Source organism: Coregonus clupeaformis, chromosome 28 (assembly GCF_020615455.1).
Source record: "Coregonus clupeaformis isolate EN_2021a chromosome 28, ASM2061545v1, whole genome shotgun sequence".
NCBI classification, from domain to species: domain Eukaryota; kingdom Metazoa; phylum Chordata; class Actinopteri; order Salmoniformes; family Salmonidae; genus Coregonus; species Coregonus clupeaformis.
In genome coordinates, this window is record NC_059219.1 from 34,130,256 (window position 1) to 34,152,159 (window position 21,904).

At 40.4% G+C, this 21,904-nt stretch overlaps 1 protein-coding gene across 1 annotated transcript; it reads right to left on the reverse strand.

Moving 5' to 3' along the window:
• Positions 1-444: 444 nt before the first annotated feature.
• On the reverse strand, positions 445-21,622 carry LOC121580058 (putative ferric-chelate reductase 1). Its single transcript, XM_045208442.1, has 15 exons — positions 21,379-21,622; positions 21,042-21,175; positions 8,526-8,623; positions 8,200-8,341; positions 6,850-7,044; positions 6,448-6,549; positions 6,075-6,219; positions 5,327-5,434; positions 5,060-5,175; positions 2,959-3,045; positions 2,701-2,792; positions 2,523-2,581; positions 2,234-2,371; positions 1,924-1,949; positions 445-1,792 (listed from the first exon to the last, which is right to left on the reverse strand). The coding sequence occupies exons 1-15, from the start codon at positions 21,569-21,571 to the stop codon at positions 1,703-1,705; spliced, it is 1,725 nt and encodes a 574-aa protein (XP_045064377.1). The 5' UTR covers positions 21,572-21,622; the 3' UTR covers positions 445-1,702.
• Between the last annotated feature and the right edge of the window lie 282 nt (positions 21,623-21,904).

Consider the following 21,904-nt stretch of genomic DNA (forward strand, 5'->3'; position numbering starts at 1 on the left):
CACAGATTATAGAGGAAAGGAAAGGGAAAGGGGGATGCCAAGTGTGCAAAGCTGTCATCAAGGCAAAGGGTGGCTACTTTGAAGAATCTCAAATCTAAAATATATTTTGATTTGTTTAACACTTTTTTGGTTACTACATGAGTGTTATTTTATAGTTTTGATGTCTTCACTATTATTCTACAATGTAGAAAATAGTACAAATAAAGAAAAACCCTTGAATGAGTTGGTGTGTCCAAACTTTTGACTGGTACTGTATATTTTTATTTCAACTTATTTGAAAAGAAATAGAGAATTACTTAAGAAAAGTGAAAGGGTGCCAATATACTTGTATGATTATAATATAAATGTAAATAAGAAATGCATCATTTTTACAATTTTGTACACATTTTGAGCAATTATTTTATTATAAATCAGTTCCACTATTAACATTATGTAAATGTCATGTAATATAATTATAATGGTGTGACAGAGTATAAAAACACAACTTTGCCATCCAGTGAAAACAATAACAGGTATATTTTTGGCAAAATTCTTTAAAATAACTGTCCAATGAAAATCTCGTTTTTTAAATAAAAATGTTTAATCTCATTTTTAAAAGCTCATATTCTGTTTGCTCATACCAAATAATGTTGTTGACTCTTCATTTACCAGCAAAACCATTTTAATTCTATATATTTTGCCAATATTTTTGAAGGGTGGGGAGCCTCCAATCTTTTTAAGAGACTGGGTCTTTGTGCTGCCCCCCTGGCTCCTGCTTCAGTAGGAGAGAGATCAGTCCCTCTTTTTGTTTGTCTGATAGTTTTGCATTTATATCAGAGTAATTAAAACATGACAGATCTTTCAGTAGTTTATAAAAAGTATATCTCTATTGGAATGCCACCGAGGCCAGGGTTTTTCCCCATCTGAAAATAATCAATTGCCAACCACAGTTCGTCCTGTGTAATTAGGCCTTCACAATATATTTTTTGTGTCGCAGATAGTTTAACATTATTTTTTGGGAGAAGGATATCACAAAACTCATCATCAAGTGAGGTTGGAGGAACATTCAAAATCTCCTTTGGTGAGATAAGGATTTCTCCATCGTTTGTAACTATTTTTCTGTTGGTTCTTTTTGGTTGGGTTTCTATATTGAATTTGCTCTGGGTTTGAAAGCATTATTATTATGAAACCCGGTCTTTCCTGAATAAGTTCCTCAAACTCCTTTTGTTTTTGTGTCTAGATTATTCAGTGCTTCTGTAGAACATTTATCAACACCATTGATGTGTAATGTTAGATTTCCTATTTCTGTTGTAAGTATTTTCTCTGTTGTCCGATACCGGTTTGGGGATGAAAATTGAATTCAATGGCCTCTAAAGTTACATTAAAAAGGCATCCTGTGCGATAAGTGGGTTTACTGAACCTGTATTGTGCAAGAAGAAGTCTGTTAAGAATTCCTTACTTTTTGTTAAGAAAGTACTGTCAGTCAATAAACCCTGATTAAATGTCCAATATCCCCGTCCTCGTGGAAAGTCTGTCATAGTTATATGGAGGGATACTGTATAAGTTGATGAGCTGATTGCATTCGATCCTCAATCAATGGACAGGTACTTTAAAACATTTGTCCCAAAAAAATATAAAATGATTTAAAATATACCATACAGTGAGCTATATTATAGATATACTGTATCAACATTCAGATCTCAGTCCATTGCTCAGCAGATCTTCATGACGAGCCTATTCCAACAAGTAGTGCCACCAAAAAGGATATATTTCCAAGGAAAAACAAGACCAGCAGTAACAACTCCATTCTTGTCTGGGGGAGAAATGAAAAGTCAAATACAGCCGTGTCAGACAAAATAGTTGTTAAGAATGAGCCACTTACTAATTCACTGACACAATAAGTACATTTAAATGTGTGGGATTAAATGGTGGGATTGAGCTTACTGATTCAGAAGCACTCTCTGCTTGATCTAGAAGAACAACCAAAGTTATTTTGAAGTATTTTCAAAGAAAATATAAACCTGCGCACTTTTCTTGCTTGTTTCACTTTGTTTATTCAAGCTTACGTGTCGGCCTCTTGTCCTTCGTCAGAGCTTTTGACGTATGCCAAGAGGCCGACAAAAGTTATACATGGCAGATAAATATTTCCTTAACAGATCCACAATAAGAGGTTATTCAATGTTATAGGGGCCTATATATCATCAACCTGAATTTAACTAAATGAAGATCGATATCATTATGTAGTTGATCTCACCATTGCGCTTCCATCGCATGTGGAATTCTAGCAGGATGTACAGCGTTGCCTCCCATCCAACAAACCCTCCCATCACCTTCAGAAGCCAATTATCCTCAGAGGTGTTAAAATACGACAGCCCAGTGAATATGGCTGCCACTGGAAGAAAATGTCAACACAATCACTAACATGGTCGTAGAGCAACAACAAACATGTTTGACAGATATTGGCTGAGAAGATACGGTACTTTGTACTATGCTAATAAAATCCAACAAAAACAATGTCATATGTCATGATCACAGTTCCTTACCAGCTAAACCTTTTATTGCCACTGCATTCAAAGCATGCGACCAATTGAAGAGGAATCGCCTGTGAAAAAACAATAACACAAAAAGAATACATTAACTTCTTGAGAAAACAAGCCACTTTTGGATTTACATACACATGAGCAAACTCACATACAGTAGGTATGATTCTGGATCCCTTACCAGTGATGGTGAGGTCCACATCGGAACAAGGCAGCGATTGGCTGGAAGAAGGCCAGGATCATAACGATGCAGCCCAACACAGGATGGGCGCCCTATAAACACACTGGGCTCATAAACTGTATCTCGTAACTATTTCAATTATCTGAGCCTTCCATAATAGAGTAGGTTTTATAAAACGGTAAACGGCACAGCATTTGTCAGATAGGTTTGTTTGTTTTAAATAACAATCGGCGCGCAGTAAAGGTTTATGATACATACCCCACTCCAGCTTCCAACTTCTGAGAAGGCCAAAATGAAGGCAATGATGGTGGCAGCAACAGTGAGTGTCATAAGAGACACGTGCGCCTGAGAAACATACAAGCCAAGCGTACAGATTATGTGGCATTATTGTTTAGTTCTAAGAACATTCCACCTAATAAAGTCATCTAGTCGTGCTAATGTTTATGTTCCTATTCTTACAGTTGAAGTCGGAAGTTTACACACACCTTAGCCAAATAAATTTAAACTGAGTTTTTCACAATTCCTGACATTTAATCCTAGTAAAAATTCCCTATCTTAGGTCAGTTAGGAATACCACTTTATTATAAGAATGTGAAATGTCAGAATAATAGTAGAGAGAATTATTTATTTCAGCTTTTATTTCTTTCATCACATTCCCAGTGGGTCAGACGTTTACATACACTCAATTAGTATTTGGTAGCATTGCCTTTAAATTGTTTAACTTGGGTCAAACGTTTCGGGTAGCCTTCCACAAGCTTCCCACAATAAGTTGGGTGAATTTTGGCCCATTCCTCCTGACAGAGCTGGTGTAATTTAGTCAGGTTTGTAGGCCTCCTTGCTCGCACAAGCTTTTTCAGTTCTGCCCACAAATATTCTATAGGATTGAGGTCAGGGCTTTGTGATGCCCACTCCAGTACCTTGACTTTATTGTCCTTAAGGCATTTTGCCACAACTTTGGAAGTATGCTTGGGGTAATAGTCCATTTGAAGACCCATTTGTGACCAAGCTTTAACTTCCTGACTGATGTCTTGAGATGTTGCTTCAATATATCCACATCATTTTCCTTCCTCATGATTCCATCTATTTTGTGAAGTGCACCAGTCCCTCCTGCAGCAAAGCACCCCCACAGCATGATGCTGCCACCCCCATGCTTCACGGTTGGGATGGTGTTCTTCGGCTTGCAAGCAACCCCCTTTTTTCTCCAAACAAAACAATGGTCATTAAGGCCAAACAGTTCTATTTTTGTTTAATCAGACCAGAGGACATTTCTCCAAAAAGTACGATATTTGTCCCCATGTGCAATTGCAAACCATAATCTGTTTTTTTATGGTGGTTTTGGAGCAGTGGCTTCTTCCTTATGTCGATATAGGACTTGTTTTACTGTGGATATAGATACATTTGTACCTGTTTCCTCCAGCATCTTCACAAGGTCCTTTGCTGTTGTTCTGGGATTGATTTGCACTTTTCGCACCAAAGTACGTTCATCTCTAGGAGACAGAACACGTCTCCTTCCTGAGCGGTATGACGGCTGTGTGGTCCCATGGTGTTTATACTTGCGTACCATTGTTTGTACAGATGAACGTGGTACCTTCAGGCGTTTGGAAAATGCTCCCAAGGATGAACCAGACTTTTGGTCTTGCTGAATTATTTTGCTTTTCACATGATGTCAAGCAAAGAGGCACTGAGTTTGAAGGTAGGCCTTGAAATACATCCACAGGTACACCTCCAATTGACTCAAATGATGTCAATTAGCCTATCAGAAGCTTCTAAAGCCATGACATCATTTTCTGGAATTTTCCAAGCTGTTTAAAGGCACAGTCAACTTAGTGTATGTAAACTTCTGACCCATTGGAATTGTGATACAGTGAATTCTAAGTGAAATAATCTGTCTGTTAACAATTGTTGGAAAAATTACTTGTGTCATGCACAAAGTAGATGCCCTAACCGACTTGCCAAAACTATAGTTTGTTAACAAGACATTTGTGGAGTGGTTGAAAAACGAGTTTTAATGATTCCAACCTAAGTGTATGTAAACTTCCGACTTCAACTGTATCTTTAAATGTTTCATATTGTTGTTGCATTGTCGAGAAGGAACCTGCAAGTAAGCATTTTGTTGGATGGTGTATACCATGTGTATCCTGTACATACGACTAATAAAATGTGAAACTTGCTTGCTTAACAGTATAGCTCCTCGCAAACACAAGTGACCGCCTGCTTGACACACTCTCCCAGTCACTCTCTATGTAGAAAAGGCACCAATTCGATAGCAGTGAAGACATTTCAAGCTGGGGAGGGAGGTTTACGGTCAAATCTAACTTTGTTACACTAACACATTAGGGACAGTATTATAGAAACTCACCAGAAACCAAACATCTTTCCCAAAATGATGTTTCCCCTTGGCCACACCTTTCAGATACCTGGCTATGATCATTCCCAAACTACCTGTGGTCATCCACGCTATCAACATCAAGGAACCTGAAGCACAACAGGATAATAAATCATCAATAATCCAAAATCAATTTAAAAATCAATAAGCTTGTATATAGTTAGAATCAGTGTATTACCGTATAACAATATGTTTGAGGTTATGCATACAAACTTCTGACTAGGGAATCGGCAACCTTACCATGCGCTTTAATAATGGGTGGCTCTTTTTGACTTGTAGCAACTTGAGGACTTGAAATATCCACTTTAGTGGCACTGATGAAGTTGCCAGTATGAAACCCGATTATCCCTGTCAAAGTAACCGAAGAGTGAAATAGAATAAGAATAATATTATATATAATAGAATAATATTATGAAACATACGACTGCTAGACTGAAGCAGACTGCTTTCTTCATTGGTACTAGGCCCAAAATATTTTAATTAAGCAATAAGGCACAAGGGGGTGTGGTATATGGCCAATATACCACAAAGGGCTGTTCTTACGCACGACGCAACGCGGAGTGCCTGGATACAGCCCTTAGCCGTGGTATTTTGGCCATATACCATAAACCTCCGAGGTGCCTTATTGCTATTATAAACTGGTTACCAACGTAATTAGAGCAGTAGAAATACATGTTTTGTCATACCCATGGTATACGGTCTGATATACCACGGCTGTCATCCAATCAGCATTCAGGGCTCGAACCACCCAGTTTATCATTCTTATTAGATAACAGGGCCCATATTCATACAATATCTCAGAGTAGGAGTGCTGATTTAAAAAGATCCCTTCTTCCATGTCCATGTAATGTCACTCATTATTATCTAAAGGGTAGAACTTATCTCAGATGTCATAGCACTATGTAAATAAAATTACAGACGGATACAACCACTTCCTCTGTATCATTACTGGTGCTACTATACTGTAAGCATTTGGCTCATACTGTACCATTACTGGTGGGCCCGTGAACGATCATGAGATAGTAGAGGGAACTGGACCCTACAGATCGCTGAGTTGAGATGGGGTTCCTAGTCGTGAAGGAACAGCTAATGATATTATTATTCACTGAGGATTTAACATCAGAAACATTTCCCTAGAAAAGGACAAACAAGAGACATTTGTGTCATTACCAATTGTTTTGTGATTCATTATAGCATCAGGGTTGGGGGTACATTCCATTTCAAATCAGGCAAATCAGAACGTAAACTGTAATTCCAGTCCTAATTCCAATTGCTATCATCCTCTTTTCTTTTTATTGGGATTGGGATTGACCCCAAACCTGAAAACACGTCATTCATATGTCATAATAGCAAGCAAGTACCAGAGGAAGTATCTCCGGTCTCCTCCTTCCTGTTGAAAAGGCGTGTTGCAATTGGATGAACCCGCCACTGTCCCGTCCACAAATATAGATGTCATCATTTCCCTTATGTGAAGCAGAGGAAAACAGATTATGAGAAGAACACAATCAACCCTGCCACAAGCTACTTGCAGGTGCAGGGTACAAAAAAATAAAAGTTATAAAAGAAAAATTGCACACTGTTGAATGCTCCTTACTGCCTTCCACCTGCCCTCATACAATCCTTCTTCATCATTCAAAAAATAAACTTGTTCACCGTTTTCATTGAAGTGAAAGTATCTGGATGAGTGCCTCGAAATTTGAATAAGTATATTCAATAGTAGGATGTTTATGCACTACTTCTGAAAAGGTTGAAGGCTGCATTACCATCCTCTGGTCATCTGAGAAGCCGATGGCGATGTAGCCATCTGAAGGGCCGGTCATCTCCAACTGGACGGCTGTATCACCGGGAGAGGTCATAGCAGACAGGAAGTAACAGTCTGGGCTGACCCCAGGGTCACAGTTCAGAGGTTGGCTGAAACAGACCTTACTGCTGCCACATCCAGTGCTGGAGTTGGACAACTATTACAAACATATTCAATGTTATTGTAAAGCACTTTGGGACAACTGATGTAATAGTGTGTAAAAATAAATGTCATTGTTTGATTGAAAATGTAATATGACAATATTGTCAGAGAGTGAACGGCAGGTAGCCTAGCGTTAGAGCATTGGGCCAGTAACCGAAAGGTTGCTAGTGCGAACCCCCGACCCGACAATGTGAAAAATCTTTGAGCAAGGCACTTAACCCTAATTGCTCCAGGGTCGCCGTCACACTTGTACAGGTTACCCACTTCTACATGCAATGAAACAAGACAAATATAAGCACCCCTTATTTGACATCGTTAAGCCAAGTTGATGTTTTAAATAAAACATATTTGTACTATTATCTATTACCATAAGTACTGAGGATTTCATTGGAAATACTGAGTACGTTTACATGGAGACTAATAATTCGATATTAAACTGATTATGGCAGTAGGCCGAGAATGGCATTAGTCATGTAAACACCTTACTCTGCTTATCTTAAATCGGCGTAAGTTCATAATCTAAGTAAGCATACGTTGATTAAAACACCTTGTTTTCTGAGAAATCTTTCAAATTATTAGGACATAATAGTTCCAAAAGGGTTCTGCGGCTGTCCCCTTTTAGGTTCCAGGTAGAACCCTTTTTAGTTCCAGGTAGAACTATTTTGGGTTATATGGAAAGGGTTCTACATGGAACCCAAAATAGTTCTACCTGGAACCAAAAGGGGTTCTTCAAAGGGTTCGCCTATGGGGACAGCCGAATAACCCTTTTAGGTTCTAGATAGCACCTTCTTTTCTAAGAGTGTAAACACCTTAATCGTAGTTCCAGCGGTTTATTTAATCTGCGCATGTGCTAAAACCAGCAGTGCGAGCCTCCCTCTTTTGCACGAGTGAAGGGAGTTAAAAATGTCAGAACTGAGAATCAAATAGGCTTCCCAAAAATAACATGGTCTCTGTGGTAGAACGTTTCTTTTGATTGGCAATTTTCTGCATTTATCAAAGTCCCAACAGTAGCCTGATTTCATCTCCATGAAAACATAATTATTAGGGAAAATGTTTTTCTTGCAAAGCATACAAATGTTTTAATCAAACTATTATATTAATCTGAATATTCACAATAATCATATTATTGTGTGCATGTAATCATACTCACTTTTGAGGATGAGGCGAACGAGGTGGTAGAGGTGATGGGTGTGGATGTGCTGTTAGCTGGGGGTACAGCAGTGATGTTGTATGTAACTGGAGAACTTCTCACTCCAACCCAGAAGGTGGAGTAATCTTTTACAAAGGATGCACTGTAAAAATGGCATGGCAGAACAAATACTAAAACAACGTAATAACATTAAGGGATGGATTTTCCATTGAGAGTGTATTTTAGTCAAGAACTTGGCTTAATCTGTGTACAGGAAACCGGGCCCCAGGTTATAAGAAGTGAACATACTGGTTCAGGAGCTAAGAGATCCTGGATGGGTGAATCACCTGAATTGTATGGAGTCGAGGTTGCCTGATGTGGGGGCCCTCCATATTGCCTGGATGGAGGATTTAGATGAATCTGATGTGTGAGAAACTGCAGAATTCTGAGAAAATGAAAAAAAAGGATCCATGAAGATGTAGTTATATTCAGATGCAACAGGATGATTCAACACCAGGAAGCCCCAAAAATATTTTGGGTTTCTTAGAGTGTTCTGGCAATTCTCACATATAAACTTCATTGGGAGGGGGGGGGCATCATGATGAAAGTGGCCATTTTAGGCCCTTTTTAGACCTTCAGTGCATTAGGAAAGTATTCAGACCCCTTGACCTTTTCCACATTTTGTTACGTTACAACCTTATTCTAGAATTGATTAAATTAAATGTTTTCCTCATCAATCTACACACAATACCCCATAATGACAAAGCGAAAATAGAAAATACCTTATTTACATAACTATTCAGAACTTTTGCTATGAGACTCAAAACTGTTTCTATTGATCATGCTTGAGATGTTTCTACAACCTGATTGGAGTCAATCTGTGGTCAATTCAATTGATTGGACATGATTTGGAAAGACACACACCTGTCTATATAACGTCCCACAGTTGACAGTGCATGTCAGAGCAAAAACCAAGCAATGAGGTCGAAAGAATTGTCCGTAGAGCTCCGAGACAGGATTGTGTTGAGGCACAGATCTGGGGAAGGGTACCAAAACATTTCTGCATCATTGAAGGTCCCCAAGAACACAGTGGCCTCCATCATTCTTAAATGGAAGAAGTTTGGAACCACCAAGACTCTTCCTAGAGCTGGCCGCCTGGCCAAACTGAGCAATCGGGAGAGAAGGGCCTTGGTCAAGGAGGTGACCAAGAACCCGATGGTCAGTCTGACAGAGCTCTTCTGTAGAGATGGGAGAACCTTCCAGAAGGACAACCATCTCTGCAGCACTCCACCAATCAGGCCTTTATGGTAGAGTGGCCTGAATTAAGCCACTCCTCAGTAAAAGGCACATGACAGCCCGCTTGGAGTTCGCCAAAAGGCACCTAAAGGACAAGATTCTCTGGTCTGATGAAACCAAGATTGAACTATTTGGGCTGAATGCCAAATTTCAAGTCTGGAGGAAACCTGTTACATTCCCTACGGTGGCAGCATCATTATTTCAGTTTTTTATTTTTTTATACATTTGCAAACATCTCTAAAAACCTGTTTTTGCTTCGTCATTATGGGGTATTGTGTTTAGATTGAGGAGGAAAAAAACTATTTCATCCATTGTAGAATAAGGCTGTAATGTAAGAAAATGTGGAAAATGTCAAGGGGTCTGAATACTTTCCGAATGCACTCCTCCTGTAAGACCCCATGATCCGTGAACCATACATGATACAGACAACGTGTCATTATACTCCTTATAGTGTTCTTTAAAATATGGAGTTTGTCTAGATTCTGAAATACAAAAATGTACATGAATTTATTCAACATTAAAAATATGAATATCAATATCTCAAAAGACACACGTCTACAAAGAAAGCAGAGTGCTCTCTCACTTTCCAAGGGGCAACCACAGAGCAGGCTCAACTTGGCTGGCTGCCATACATGCCATAAAATGTCAGTCTAAGTTAAACAATGGGGATGATCCATAAAGATCCGTTTTAGGCTAGGCCTACTGGAATTCTTTAGAGTTTTGTTGTTTTCAGTAAAAAAAACGGACTGCTTGCCCGAAGTCTCAGTTTACTTGCCCCAGGAAATAGGGGAACCCTTAAGGTCCCTGCTACAACCAGGTTTCTGAGTTTTACCTGTTTTTTGCGACTGCACTTGAAGAAACTTTTAAAGTTCTTGACATTTTCCGGATTGACTGACCTTCATGTCTTAAAGTAATGATGGACTGTCATTTCTCTTTGCTTATTTGAGCTGCTCTTGCCATAATATGGACTTGGTCTTTTACCAAATAGGGCTATCTTCTGTATACCAACCCTACCTTGTCACAACACAACTGATTCGCTGAAATGCATTAAGGAAAGAAATTCCACAAATTAACTTTTAACAAGACACACCTGTTAATTGAAATGCATTCCAGGTGACTACCTCATGAAGCTGGTTGAGAGAATGCCAAGAGTGTGCAAAGCTGTCATCAAGGCAAAGGGTGGTACTTTGAAGAATCTCAAATATAAAATACATTTGTTAAACACTTTTTTGGTTACTACATGACTCCATATGTGTTATTTCATATGAAGATAAAGAAAAGCCCTGGAATGAGTAGGTGTGTCCAAACTTTTGACTGGTACTGTATATATATATGAACCATAGAGATAAATAAAGATCGCAACGTTGTATCTGTCCCATTATGGCGTCTGTGAGCACACGGCAGGGGAGAACGACTGTCCCCTCTCATTGAAGCCACGAAGTTCAAGGCCGACCCCGGTAACGTCACTTCCTGGAGTAGCTCCAACTGCGCATGTTATGAGGCTTCTGGTTTGTTATCGTCCTGGACATAAAGATCTGTTTGGACTGGCTGACCAAGAGGTCATGACGGAGCTGGCCCTGAACTTGGTAAGTTGCTGTCTCCTGGGCACATGTGCATTTAGCCTGAAGACCCAACGTTGAATTGCATGGAATTCTACTTCGGGCAGAAATTAGCATTTGGATCAGGAAAGTTTCCTCTCACGACCTCCACCAGCCAGAATGCTGAATAAAATGATACTTTACCGGTTGTCCGTGTGGTTGGTCCTTTTGCAGGTAGGAATGTGATATCAAATATCCACAGAGTAGTGTTATCAACCCGACCTTCAGTATGCTGGTCTGTATTTCATTTTTATTTATGGTTTTTATTTTCAATACTGATGCAATTCACACGTGACAAACACTTGCACAATATGGCCGAGCCGAACTTCCAGCTGATTGCGAGGAAACGTTCCCTCGGTCGACTACATTCAGTTACATTTGGCTATTGTTTACATATTGTGCATCACGTGCAATGCGTCAACAGATTGAAAATATAAGCGACAGAACCTACCGGCGCCGCAATAAGTTGTGTAAGTTAAAGGATTTCAGACCTGCGTGAGCTGCCAATGGAATCATCAGATACAACCAGAGAAGGTCCGAGTGAGCAGCCGACTGAAGGAGCGGCTGGAGAACTGGTGGAGGGCCCAGAACCACATCCAACTATGGTAGCCTGGAGTGGAGGGACGAAGACATCAAGCAGGAGTTCCGGGGTCTATGACAATCTATCCTCACAGCCCTCACCTATCCCAAGCTGAGCTTGCCAGCCAGAGCCAAAGAATGGGTCTGTCAACACCAAGTCGACTGAGGGACGACGCAGCAGGGACTTCAACCCCACAGCAGGGTTTTCAAGCAGCGATGATGCTAACCTCAACCCCAGCACCAGGAGACCAGTCCAGCAGCACCAACGTCAACCCTACAGCATTCCTGAGGAAGGAGCCGAAGATGCCGTCGTACCAGCAGTGGGTGGACATTGAAAACGACCTGCTGAAGTGGGCCTGCAGTCTTGATCCATTGCTCAAGGGCAAGGCCATGGAGGCTTACACAGCGACTGATGAGGGGTTGTCCAATGTCTACAAAGACCTGAAGGAAGCGCTGCTGGTGAAGTTGGACATCTCCCCTGAGACATCATTTACATTTTAGTCATTTAGCAGACGCTCTTATCCAGAGCGACTTACATGAGCAATTAGGGTTAAGTGCCTTGCTTAAGGGCACATCGACAGATTTTTCACCTAGTCGGCTCAGGGATTAGAACCAGCGACCTTTCGGTTACTGGCACAACGCTCTTACCCACTAAGCTACCTGCCGCCCCACCTACCTTCAACGCTTGAGAGCTGGATCGACGCCATCGGGGATGGGTTCCGCCGATTGTTTCGACTGGAGGAAAAGACACAGGACGAGATCGGTGAGGTCGTCATCCTCTAGCAACTTCTACAAGTTCTTCCACACAACACTCAGACCTGGGTCAGAGAGCACGAGCCCAAGGATGGGTTTACGGCGGCCAAGCTGGCACTGAAGTACCTCAACATACAAAAAGGGGGCCCACCACAACCTGCAGCATCCGCTCCAAGAAACTTCAGAGACACAAGGGACACCAGGAACACCAAAGATGGTGGAGGTAACTCTGGGGGGTTTGTGTCTGGGAGGAGGGAGGTATGGGATCGTGCAGTTCGTTCAGATGGGAGGGACCTGTTTTTATTGTCAGCAGCAAGGGCACAAAGCTTCAATGTGTCCACTAGATAAATCCTAGCTCTCAGGTTACTGTTATGTGCCCAGAGAGGGAGATGGTGTTCAGGATAGGCAGAGTGGGGGAGAGTCAGTCTTGCTACTTGTGAAAGTGAATGGTCAAAGTCTCACCGGAATGCTTGACACTGGTAGTTCCCTGTCTCTGAGGAGGACCTTTGGAAAATCTACATATTAAAAAGTCAAATAAATCCATTTAATATAGCCTACACAATCACAATAAATCCATGATTTATTTTAGGCAGGTCTAAAGAAACATTATGATATGAAGAAAATGTAGTCTATTTCAGAAGAACCAAATGGCATATTCTGAGTCGTCCTTATGTTAGGCCCTGATCTGGAAATGTCATATGGCTGTGGGCTACACTAGTTAATTTAATAATTCCTGTGGCATTATTTTACATTACTTTATAGTAAGAAGAATACAATTGAACATAGCTGAATAAATATAACATATATTTTTCCCAAACGATTTCTGAGGGAGTGTGCACATGCGGCTATTCTATGTTATCAAAGTGATTTGAAACAGGTTCTCCTATATGCTTACTTTCTAGTTAATTATGCAACTTTAGTTGTGATACAAACCTTAGGCTATACAGTGCCTTCAGAAAGTATTCACACCCCTTGACTTTTTCCACATTTTGTTGTGTTACAAAGTGGGATAAACATTTATTTAATTGTCATTTTCTGTCAACGATCTACACAAAATACTCTGTAATGTCAAAGTGGAAGAAAAAGTCTAACACTTGTAAAAGATTCATGAAAAATAAAACACTAATATATCTTGATTAGATAAGTATGCAACCCCCTGAGTCAATACATGTTCGAATCACCTTTAGCAGCGATTACAGCTGTGAGTCTTTCTGGTTAAGTCTCTAAGAGCTTTCCACACCTGGATTGTGCAACATTTGCCCATTATTCTTTTTAAAATTCTTCAAGCTTTGTCAAATGGGTTGTTGATCATTGCTAGACAACCATTTTCAGGTCTTGCCATAGATTTTTCAAGCAGATTTAAGTCAAAACTGTAACTCGACCACTCCGGAACATTCACTGTCTTCTTGGTAAGCAACTGTAGATTTGGCCTTTTGTTTTAGGTTATTGTCCTGCTGAAAGGTGAATTCATCTCCCAGTGTCTGATGGAAATCAGACTGAACCAGGTTTTCCTCTAGGATTTTGCCTGTGCTTAGCTCCTTTACGTAAATGTTTTATCGTGAAAAACTCCCCAGTCCTTAACGATTACAAGCATACCCATAACATGATGCAGCCACCACTATGCTTGAAAATATGGAGCTACTCAGTAATGTGTTGTTTTGGATTTGCCACAAATTTGTATTCAGGACAAAAAGTGAATTGCTTTGCCACATTCTTTGCAGTATTACTTTAGTGCCTTGTTGCAAACAGGATGCATGTATCGGAATATTTGTTATTCTGTACATGCTTCCGTCTTTTCACTCTGTCATTTAGGTTAGTATTGTGGATTAACTACAATGTTGTTGATCCATCCTCAGTTCTCCTATCACAGCCATTAAAGTCTCCTGCGCAATGTGTATAATCGGAGGCGGAGCCGGAGCGGAGCCTGTCTGCATAGCTTGCTGCCCCGCAGCTCACCAGCTGATGTAGGCTGTGTGTGCTGCATCCTTCCCACTGCTGAATAGAACTGCGCTGCACATCTGTGCTGCTAATATTAATTGTGTTTATCACTGAAAAGCTCTCAATCTCTCCAAAAACTCTCATCCAATCCATTTAGTAGTTAGATTTTAGTCAGAGATAATTTTGTTTAATCTCGTTTTAGTCAACTGAAATGAAAAATAATTTTTGTTTAGTTTTAGTTTTTTCTGGGTCTATTTAGTCATATATACAGACATAGACAGATATACAGTGGGGGAAAAAAGTATTTAGTCAGCCACCAATTGTGCAAGTTCTCCCACTTAAAAAGATGAGAGAGGCCTGTAATTTTCATCATAGGTACACGTCAACTATGACAGACAAAATGAGAAGAAAAAAAATCCAGAAAATCACATTGTAGGATTTTTTATGAATTTATTTGCAAATTATGGTGGAAAATAAGTATTTGGTCAATAACAAAAGTTTCTCAATACTTTGTTATATACCCTTTGTTGGCAATGACACAGGTCAATCTTTTTCTGTAAGTCTTCACAAGGTTTTCACACACTGTTGCTGGTATTTTGGCCCATTCCTCCATGCAGATCTCCTCTAGAGCAGTAATCTTTTGGGGCTGTCGCTGGGCAACACGGACATTCAACTGCCTCCAAAGATTTTCTATGGGGTTGAGATCTGGAGACTGGCTAGGCCACTCCAGGACCTTGAAATGCTTCTTACGAAGCCACTCCTTCGTTGCCCGGGCGGTGTGTTTGGGATCATTGTCATGCTGAAAGACCCAGCCACGTTTCATCTTCAATGCCCTTGCTGATGGAAGGAGGTTTTCACTCAAAATCTCACGATACATGGCCCCATTCATTCTTTCCTTTACACGGATCAGTCGTCCTGGTCCCTTTGTAGAAAAACAGCCCCAAAGCATGATGTTTCCACCCCCATGCTTCACAGTAGGTATGGTGTTCTTTGGATGCAACTCAGCATGCTTTGTCCTCCAAACACGACGAGTTGAGTTTTGACCAAAAAGTTCTATTTTGGTTTCATCTGACCATATGACATTCTCCCAATCCTCTTCTGGATCATCCAAATGCACTCTAGCAAACTTCAGACGGGCCTGGACATGTACTGGCTTAAGCAGGGGGGACACGTCTGGCACTGCAGGATTTGAGTCCCTGGCGGCGTAGTGTGTTACTGATGGTAGGCTTTGTTACTTTGGTCCCAGCTCTCTGCAGGTCATTCACTAGGTCCCCCCGTGTGGTTCTGGGATTTTTGCTCACCGTTCTTGTGATCATTTTGACCCCACGGGGTGAGATCTTGCGTGGAGCCCCAGATCGAGGGAGATTATCAGTGGTCTTGTATGTCTTCCATTTCCTAATAATTGCTCCCACAGTTGATTTCTTCAAACCAAGCTGCTTACCTATTGCAGATTCAGTCTTCCCAGCCTGGTGCAGGTCTACAATTTTGTTTCTCGTGTCCTTTGACAGCTCTTTGGTCTTGGCCATAGTGGAGTTTGGAGTGTGACTGTTTGAGGTTGTGGAAAGGTGTCTTTTATACTGATAACAAGTTCAAACAGGTGCCATTAATACAGGTAACGAGTGGAGGACAGATGAGCCTCTTAAAGAAGAAGTTACAGGTCTGTGAGAGCCAGAAATCTTGCTTGTTTGTAGGTGACCAAATACTTATTTTCCACCATAATTTGCAAATAAATTCATTAAAAATCTTACAATGTGATTTTCTGGAGAAAAAAAATCTCAATTTGTCTGTCATAGTTGACGTGTACCTATGATGAAAATTACAGGCCTCTCTCATCTTTTTAAGTGGGAGAACTTGCACAATTGGTGGCTGACTAAATACTTTTTTCCCCCACTGTATACATAGACAGCTACAGTTGAAGTCGGAAGTTTACATACACCTTAGCCAAATACATTTAAACTCTGTTTTTTTACAATTCCTGACATTTAATACTAGTAAAAATTCCCTGTCTTATAATGTCAGAATAATAGTAGAGAGAATTATTTATTTCAGCTTTTATTTCTTTCATCACATTCCCAGTGGGTCAGAAGTTTACATACACTCAATTAGTATTCGGTAGCATTGCCTTTAAATTGTTTAACTTGGGTCAAATGTTTCGGGTAGCCTTCCACAAGCTTCCCACAATACGTTGGGTGAATTTTGGCCCATTCCTCCTGACAGAGTCAGGTTTGTAGGCCTCCTTGCTCGCACACGCTTTTTCAGTTCTGCCCACACATTTTCTATAGGATTGAGGTCAGGGCTTTGTGATGGCCACTCCAATACCTTGACTTTGTTGTCCTTAAGCCATTTTGCCACAACTTTGGAAGTATGCTTGGGGTCATTGTCCATTTGGAAGACCCATTTGCGACCAAGCTTTAACTTCCTGACTGATGTCTTGATTTTGTGAAGTGCATCAGTCCCTCCTGCAGCAAAGCACCCCCACAGCATGATGCTGCCACTCCCGTGCTTCACGGTTGGGATGGTGTTCTTCGGCTTGCAAGCAACCCCCTTTTTTCCTCCAAACATAACGATGGTCATTATGGCCAAACAGTTATATTTTTGTTTCTTCAGACCAGAGGACATTTCTCCAAAAAGTACGATCTTTGTCCCCATGTGCAGTTGCAAACCGTAGTCTGGCTTTTTTATGGCAGTTTTGGAGCAGTGGCTTCTTCCTTGCTGAGCGGCCTTTCGGGTTATGTCGATATAGGACTTATTTTTCTGTGGATATAGATACTTTTGTACCTGTTTCCTCCAGCATCTTCACAAGGTCCTTTGCTGTTGTTCTGGGATTGATTTGCACTTTCCGCACCAAAGTACGTTCATCTCTAGGAGACAGAACGCGTCTCCTTCCTGAGCGGTATGACGGCTGCGTGGTCCCATGGTGTTTATACTTGCGTACTATTGTTTGTACAGATGAACGTGGTACCTTCAGGTGTTTGGAAATTGCTCCCAAGAAAGAAACCAGACTTATGGAGGTCTACAATTTCTTATCTGAGGTCTTGGCTGATTTCTTTTGATTTTCCCATGATGTCAAGCAAAGAGGCACTGAGTTTGAAGGTAGGCCTTGAAATACATCCACAGGTACACCTCCAATTGACTCAAATGATGTCAATTAGCCTATCAGAAGCTTCTAAAGCCATGACATCATTTTCTGGAATTTTCCAAGCTGTTTAAAGGCACAGTCAACTTAGTGTATGTAAACTTCTGACCCACTGGAATTGTGATACAGTGAATTATAAGTAAAATAATCTGTCTGTAAACAATTGTTGGAAAAATTACCTGTGTCATGCACAAAGTAGATGTCCTAAACGACTTGCCAAAACTATAGTTTGTTATCAAGAAATTTGTGGAGTGGTTGAAAAACAAGTTTTAATGACTCCAACCTAAGTGTATGTAAACTTCCGACTTCAACTGTATATAGACAGTCTGGTCAATTGCCACTGAAAAATAGGTGTTTGATGAATATTTTAGTCAATATTTTTGTTGACGAAATTAACACTGATCTGCAGTGATTATGCACACTCACATGACTCGCTCTTCTAACACACACACAACCCTACCATAGATAATTATATCCTGCTTCTCAGCCACTTTACCCCTGATTGTATGCATTTAACTACCTCATATATCACCATTATCACTGCCATCATTATATCAGTACATGTACATTCTTGTGTTCTTTCTCTACTCGCATTGACACTTACGTTTTTACAAATATTTACTTTTATATTGACACTTCTATTTTTTTATATTGATACTGCACTGTTAAGGAAGAGCTTGCAAGTAAGCTGAAAGTAAGCATTTTACTGTAGTGTTTACACCTGCTGTATCCTGTGCATGTGACAAATAAACTTTTATCTGATTTGATATAGTGCGTGTTTACATTTACGTCATTTAGCAGACGCTCTTATCCAGAGTGCATACATCATTTTTTTTATTTATGTTTGTTGTTATAGGTGTTCGTTGTAATATTTCCATCAACATTAACTGAATATTCCAGGAATGTTTTTTTTTTTTTGAACAACTTTATTGCTTCAACATTTTATTGCTGAAGTATGTTCAGGGAACGTTATTAGAACCACCATGTCATAATGTCACACTATAACTTTATGAGAGCATTGTGGGAATATTCCCTGCTTGTTGTTATGGGTGTTTTTAATAACATCAACTTTAGCTTGAACGTTCCCGTAAAGTTCTCTCAGAACCATTTCTATTGCTCTCACATTTTGTTGCGGCAGTATGTTCTAAAAATATTACTGGTACATTGTATTATTACATTACCTGGAAACCTAATAAGAACGTTTGGGAAATGTTCTGTGGTGATTGTTAGAGATGTTGTGCACAACATTTTAGTGAACGTTAGAACATTCCAAGGATTTTTATTTTATTCTGAAGAAGAAAAAAACATTTTGTTATCAAAAACATTCTTTGACTGTTTTTGGAATGTTATCATGCTAATGTTAGATAAAACCCTAACTAGAACTTAATGGGAATCTTAGCTAAGGTTCTGGGAATGTTCCCGGTTTGCTGGAGGGCCACTAAAATGTTTTTACATTAAAATTTTTGTCATTTAGCAGACGCTCTTATCCAGAGCGACTTACAGTTAGTGAGTGCATACATTTAAAAAACATACTGGCCCCCCGTGGGAATCGAACCCACAACCCTGGCGTTGCAAACGCCATGCGACCAATTGAGCTACATCCCTGACGGCCATTCCCTCCCCTACCCTGGACGATGCTGGGCCAATTGTGCGCCGCCCCATGGGTTTTGCCTGCAAAATGCTAGAAACGTCCCCACACACACACAAACTAATCTCCACCTCCCTGCTCCGTTTTCAGCTACATTAGCAGCAATGTGGGTCGACACACAAGTTAACCTAGCGATCTCAGTTCATACATTTCACACATTATTCTTACCCTCCATTCAGTCACTGTTTGTATGTTTTAAATAATGCTCAGACAAGTGTTCAGGTTTCATTCGAGTGCCATTTATTGTACTTATCTATGTTTTGGATGAGCAATCTGTCTGTTGTTTCAGTTTTTTCTCCGTTCTCTGTAGCTTCCAGGTATACTAGGAAAGGGACCCGAACCAGAGATGGTAGAAAAAGCGAGACATCCCACTCCCTCATTTTTTCTGATCGGGGCAGGGCCACTCTGGTCTATTAAAGCCTTGTTCACACTGCAGGCCTTAACGCTCAAATCTTTTAAAAAATGTGTTTATCCGTTTTGGAATACTGACTGTCCAAACAGCAAGTTAAAAGTGACCAAATCAGATTGTGTGTATTCAGACAGAAGTCATTTGCTGACATGGCTATGCTAGTTGTCATAGTAAAAACGGGTGTGTGCGCAGTGGTGTAGGATGATTGGCGGTGGTGCTCGTCACTCAGAAGTTATTTAGCAAGCTAAGGTGACAATGCCTGCAATGGGCATTTCCCAGTTGACTTGAATGTACAAAATCATAGTGTAAGAACACTTTTAAGGCCTCAAAGGATAAAATAATCCAACTTTCAAAGCAATAATTATTTGGCTAGCCACAGCTGTCAACTAGCTAGCTAGGTAGCTGTTTAGCTTTCTAGCACATTCCCTAATTTGTTTGTAAACGATTAACAAGCTAGTTAGCTACCACGTTCTTGTCAAACTGTCAACAGAGCAGCTAGCAAACAACAAGATATGCCAAATAAGTCTAAAAACCACTTCAGGGCAAATAAATCAGTCGCATGGCCAAGAATCAGATTTGTATCTGACCTACGGAGGTGGTTTCAAATGTGGCTTGAAACATCCTATTTCATGTGCTTTTTGGATGTTCAGACTGCAGGAAAAATAAAAGATTTGAATTGGATATGCATTTTTTTTGGGGGGGGGGAATCACTTTAAACTGCCAATGTGAACAAGACTTTATTGCCCCGGCCCTACGAAGGGGATGCCCCAGAGCAAGACATCTCACTGCTATTTTTTTCTGGTCAATAAGTAGACGAGAGCCAACTGTTCCCTCTCTTATATGAGCATGCTAGATATTATGGAGGAACCCTGAGCTCTCATGGGATAGCATGCTCACAGGAGAGAGGGAACGCCCACTTACACAGACAGGAACATCAAATATTTTTTACAATGGTAAACGTCTTAAGTGAACTATCCTCATTTATCCACCATTTGTGGCCGAACTACGGCAATCGGGATGGCTTGCAGTGCCTGTCCCAAATTGTGCGTGCATGTGAAGTCACGTTTTGGAACACACACTTTGAGTAGTGGTGTTATGTAAAAGTGATATAGTAATTTGTGTGTTGATCTTTGAGAAGCTGATTGCAAATGTACATTTATGATAATTAATTAAATGATTATCTGTGAACCTTTTAAAGGACATGGAATGTGATACAAAACGAGGCTACGGTGTGCTTTAGGACCATGCAGACGCCTCCGAGCAGTCGGGTAGGCTGTTCGGAGTGTTTATCCGAAGGGATAAAAATACAAATAAAAAATACAAATAAATAACAAAAAAGTTATGTCCCCCCTCCCCTTCTAAAACCAAAGTTGCGCCCCTGGTTATATATAATACTGTAGCTCTCATTACATAACAGAAAAGCAGGCTCCAGATCGGGTGGTAATAGATAGGTGGGAATAAATTGATTTAAATTGAATTATACAGTCTCTATGGGAATAGACTCACAGGTAGTCCGTTGCAGGTGAGTAGCTGGGCCTCTCCACTTGTTACAGTGAAGGATCCCAGAGGACTGCGTCCTCCAACCTCTCTGGCTTGTAACATAAACCCCATGAATGGAGTGGAACCTGCCAGGAGCTTGACTGTAAACAACACAGTGTTTAGTTGATTTAAACACCACCATAGAAAATGGAGACCGTTATTCATTCCATATCTACTTTTCAGAAACATCTACCCATAACAGCCAAACCATAGATGGATTAATAACACCTATAGTCCTAGTGGTGAGTGTTCAATATATCTGCATGAACCCTGCAGTAATAGAGAAAACTACATAATGTCTCACCTATGATTTCATCGCCCTCCTTGAAGCTGAACCGGTCAGTGGTGACATAGAATGTAGCGGGGCTTTGCTGCGCGCCTATTTTGTGTTGCGGTGTCATATTGTCACAAGCCCCAGTCACCTTTCCGGAGCTGTAGCACTGCACGACCCGCAGAACACACGCCAAAAGCATGATGATAAATATGTATCGATCCATTTAGATTAAATTATTAAAACGAAAATTAACTAAGAATAGCCTACTGCTGGAGACCTATGCCGGCAAACTGTGGAGTTTGGGTGAGGGCGGAATTTATATTGAAGTGCCTTGTGGGTGGAGAGTAGACTAGTCTCGACAGGTTATGCTGCGTTCATAACCAAGTGGGATGGTGGAAATGACCTTTTGTGACGTCATAAATACTAGTTGGATGTTTTCACTCCTTGATAAAATGCTGATTGGCTAATGGCCAACTTGGCCAACAAGCTCCGTCAACCATAAACTATCATGCTTGTAAACAAATTATAGTGTTCCAAAACAATATTAATAGATTGC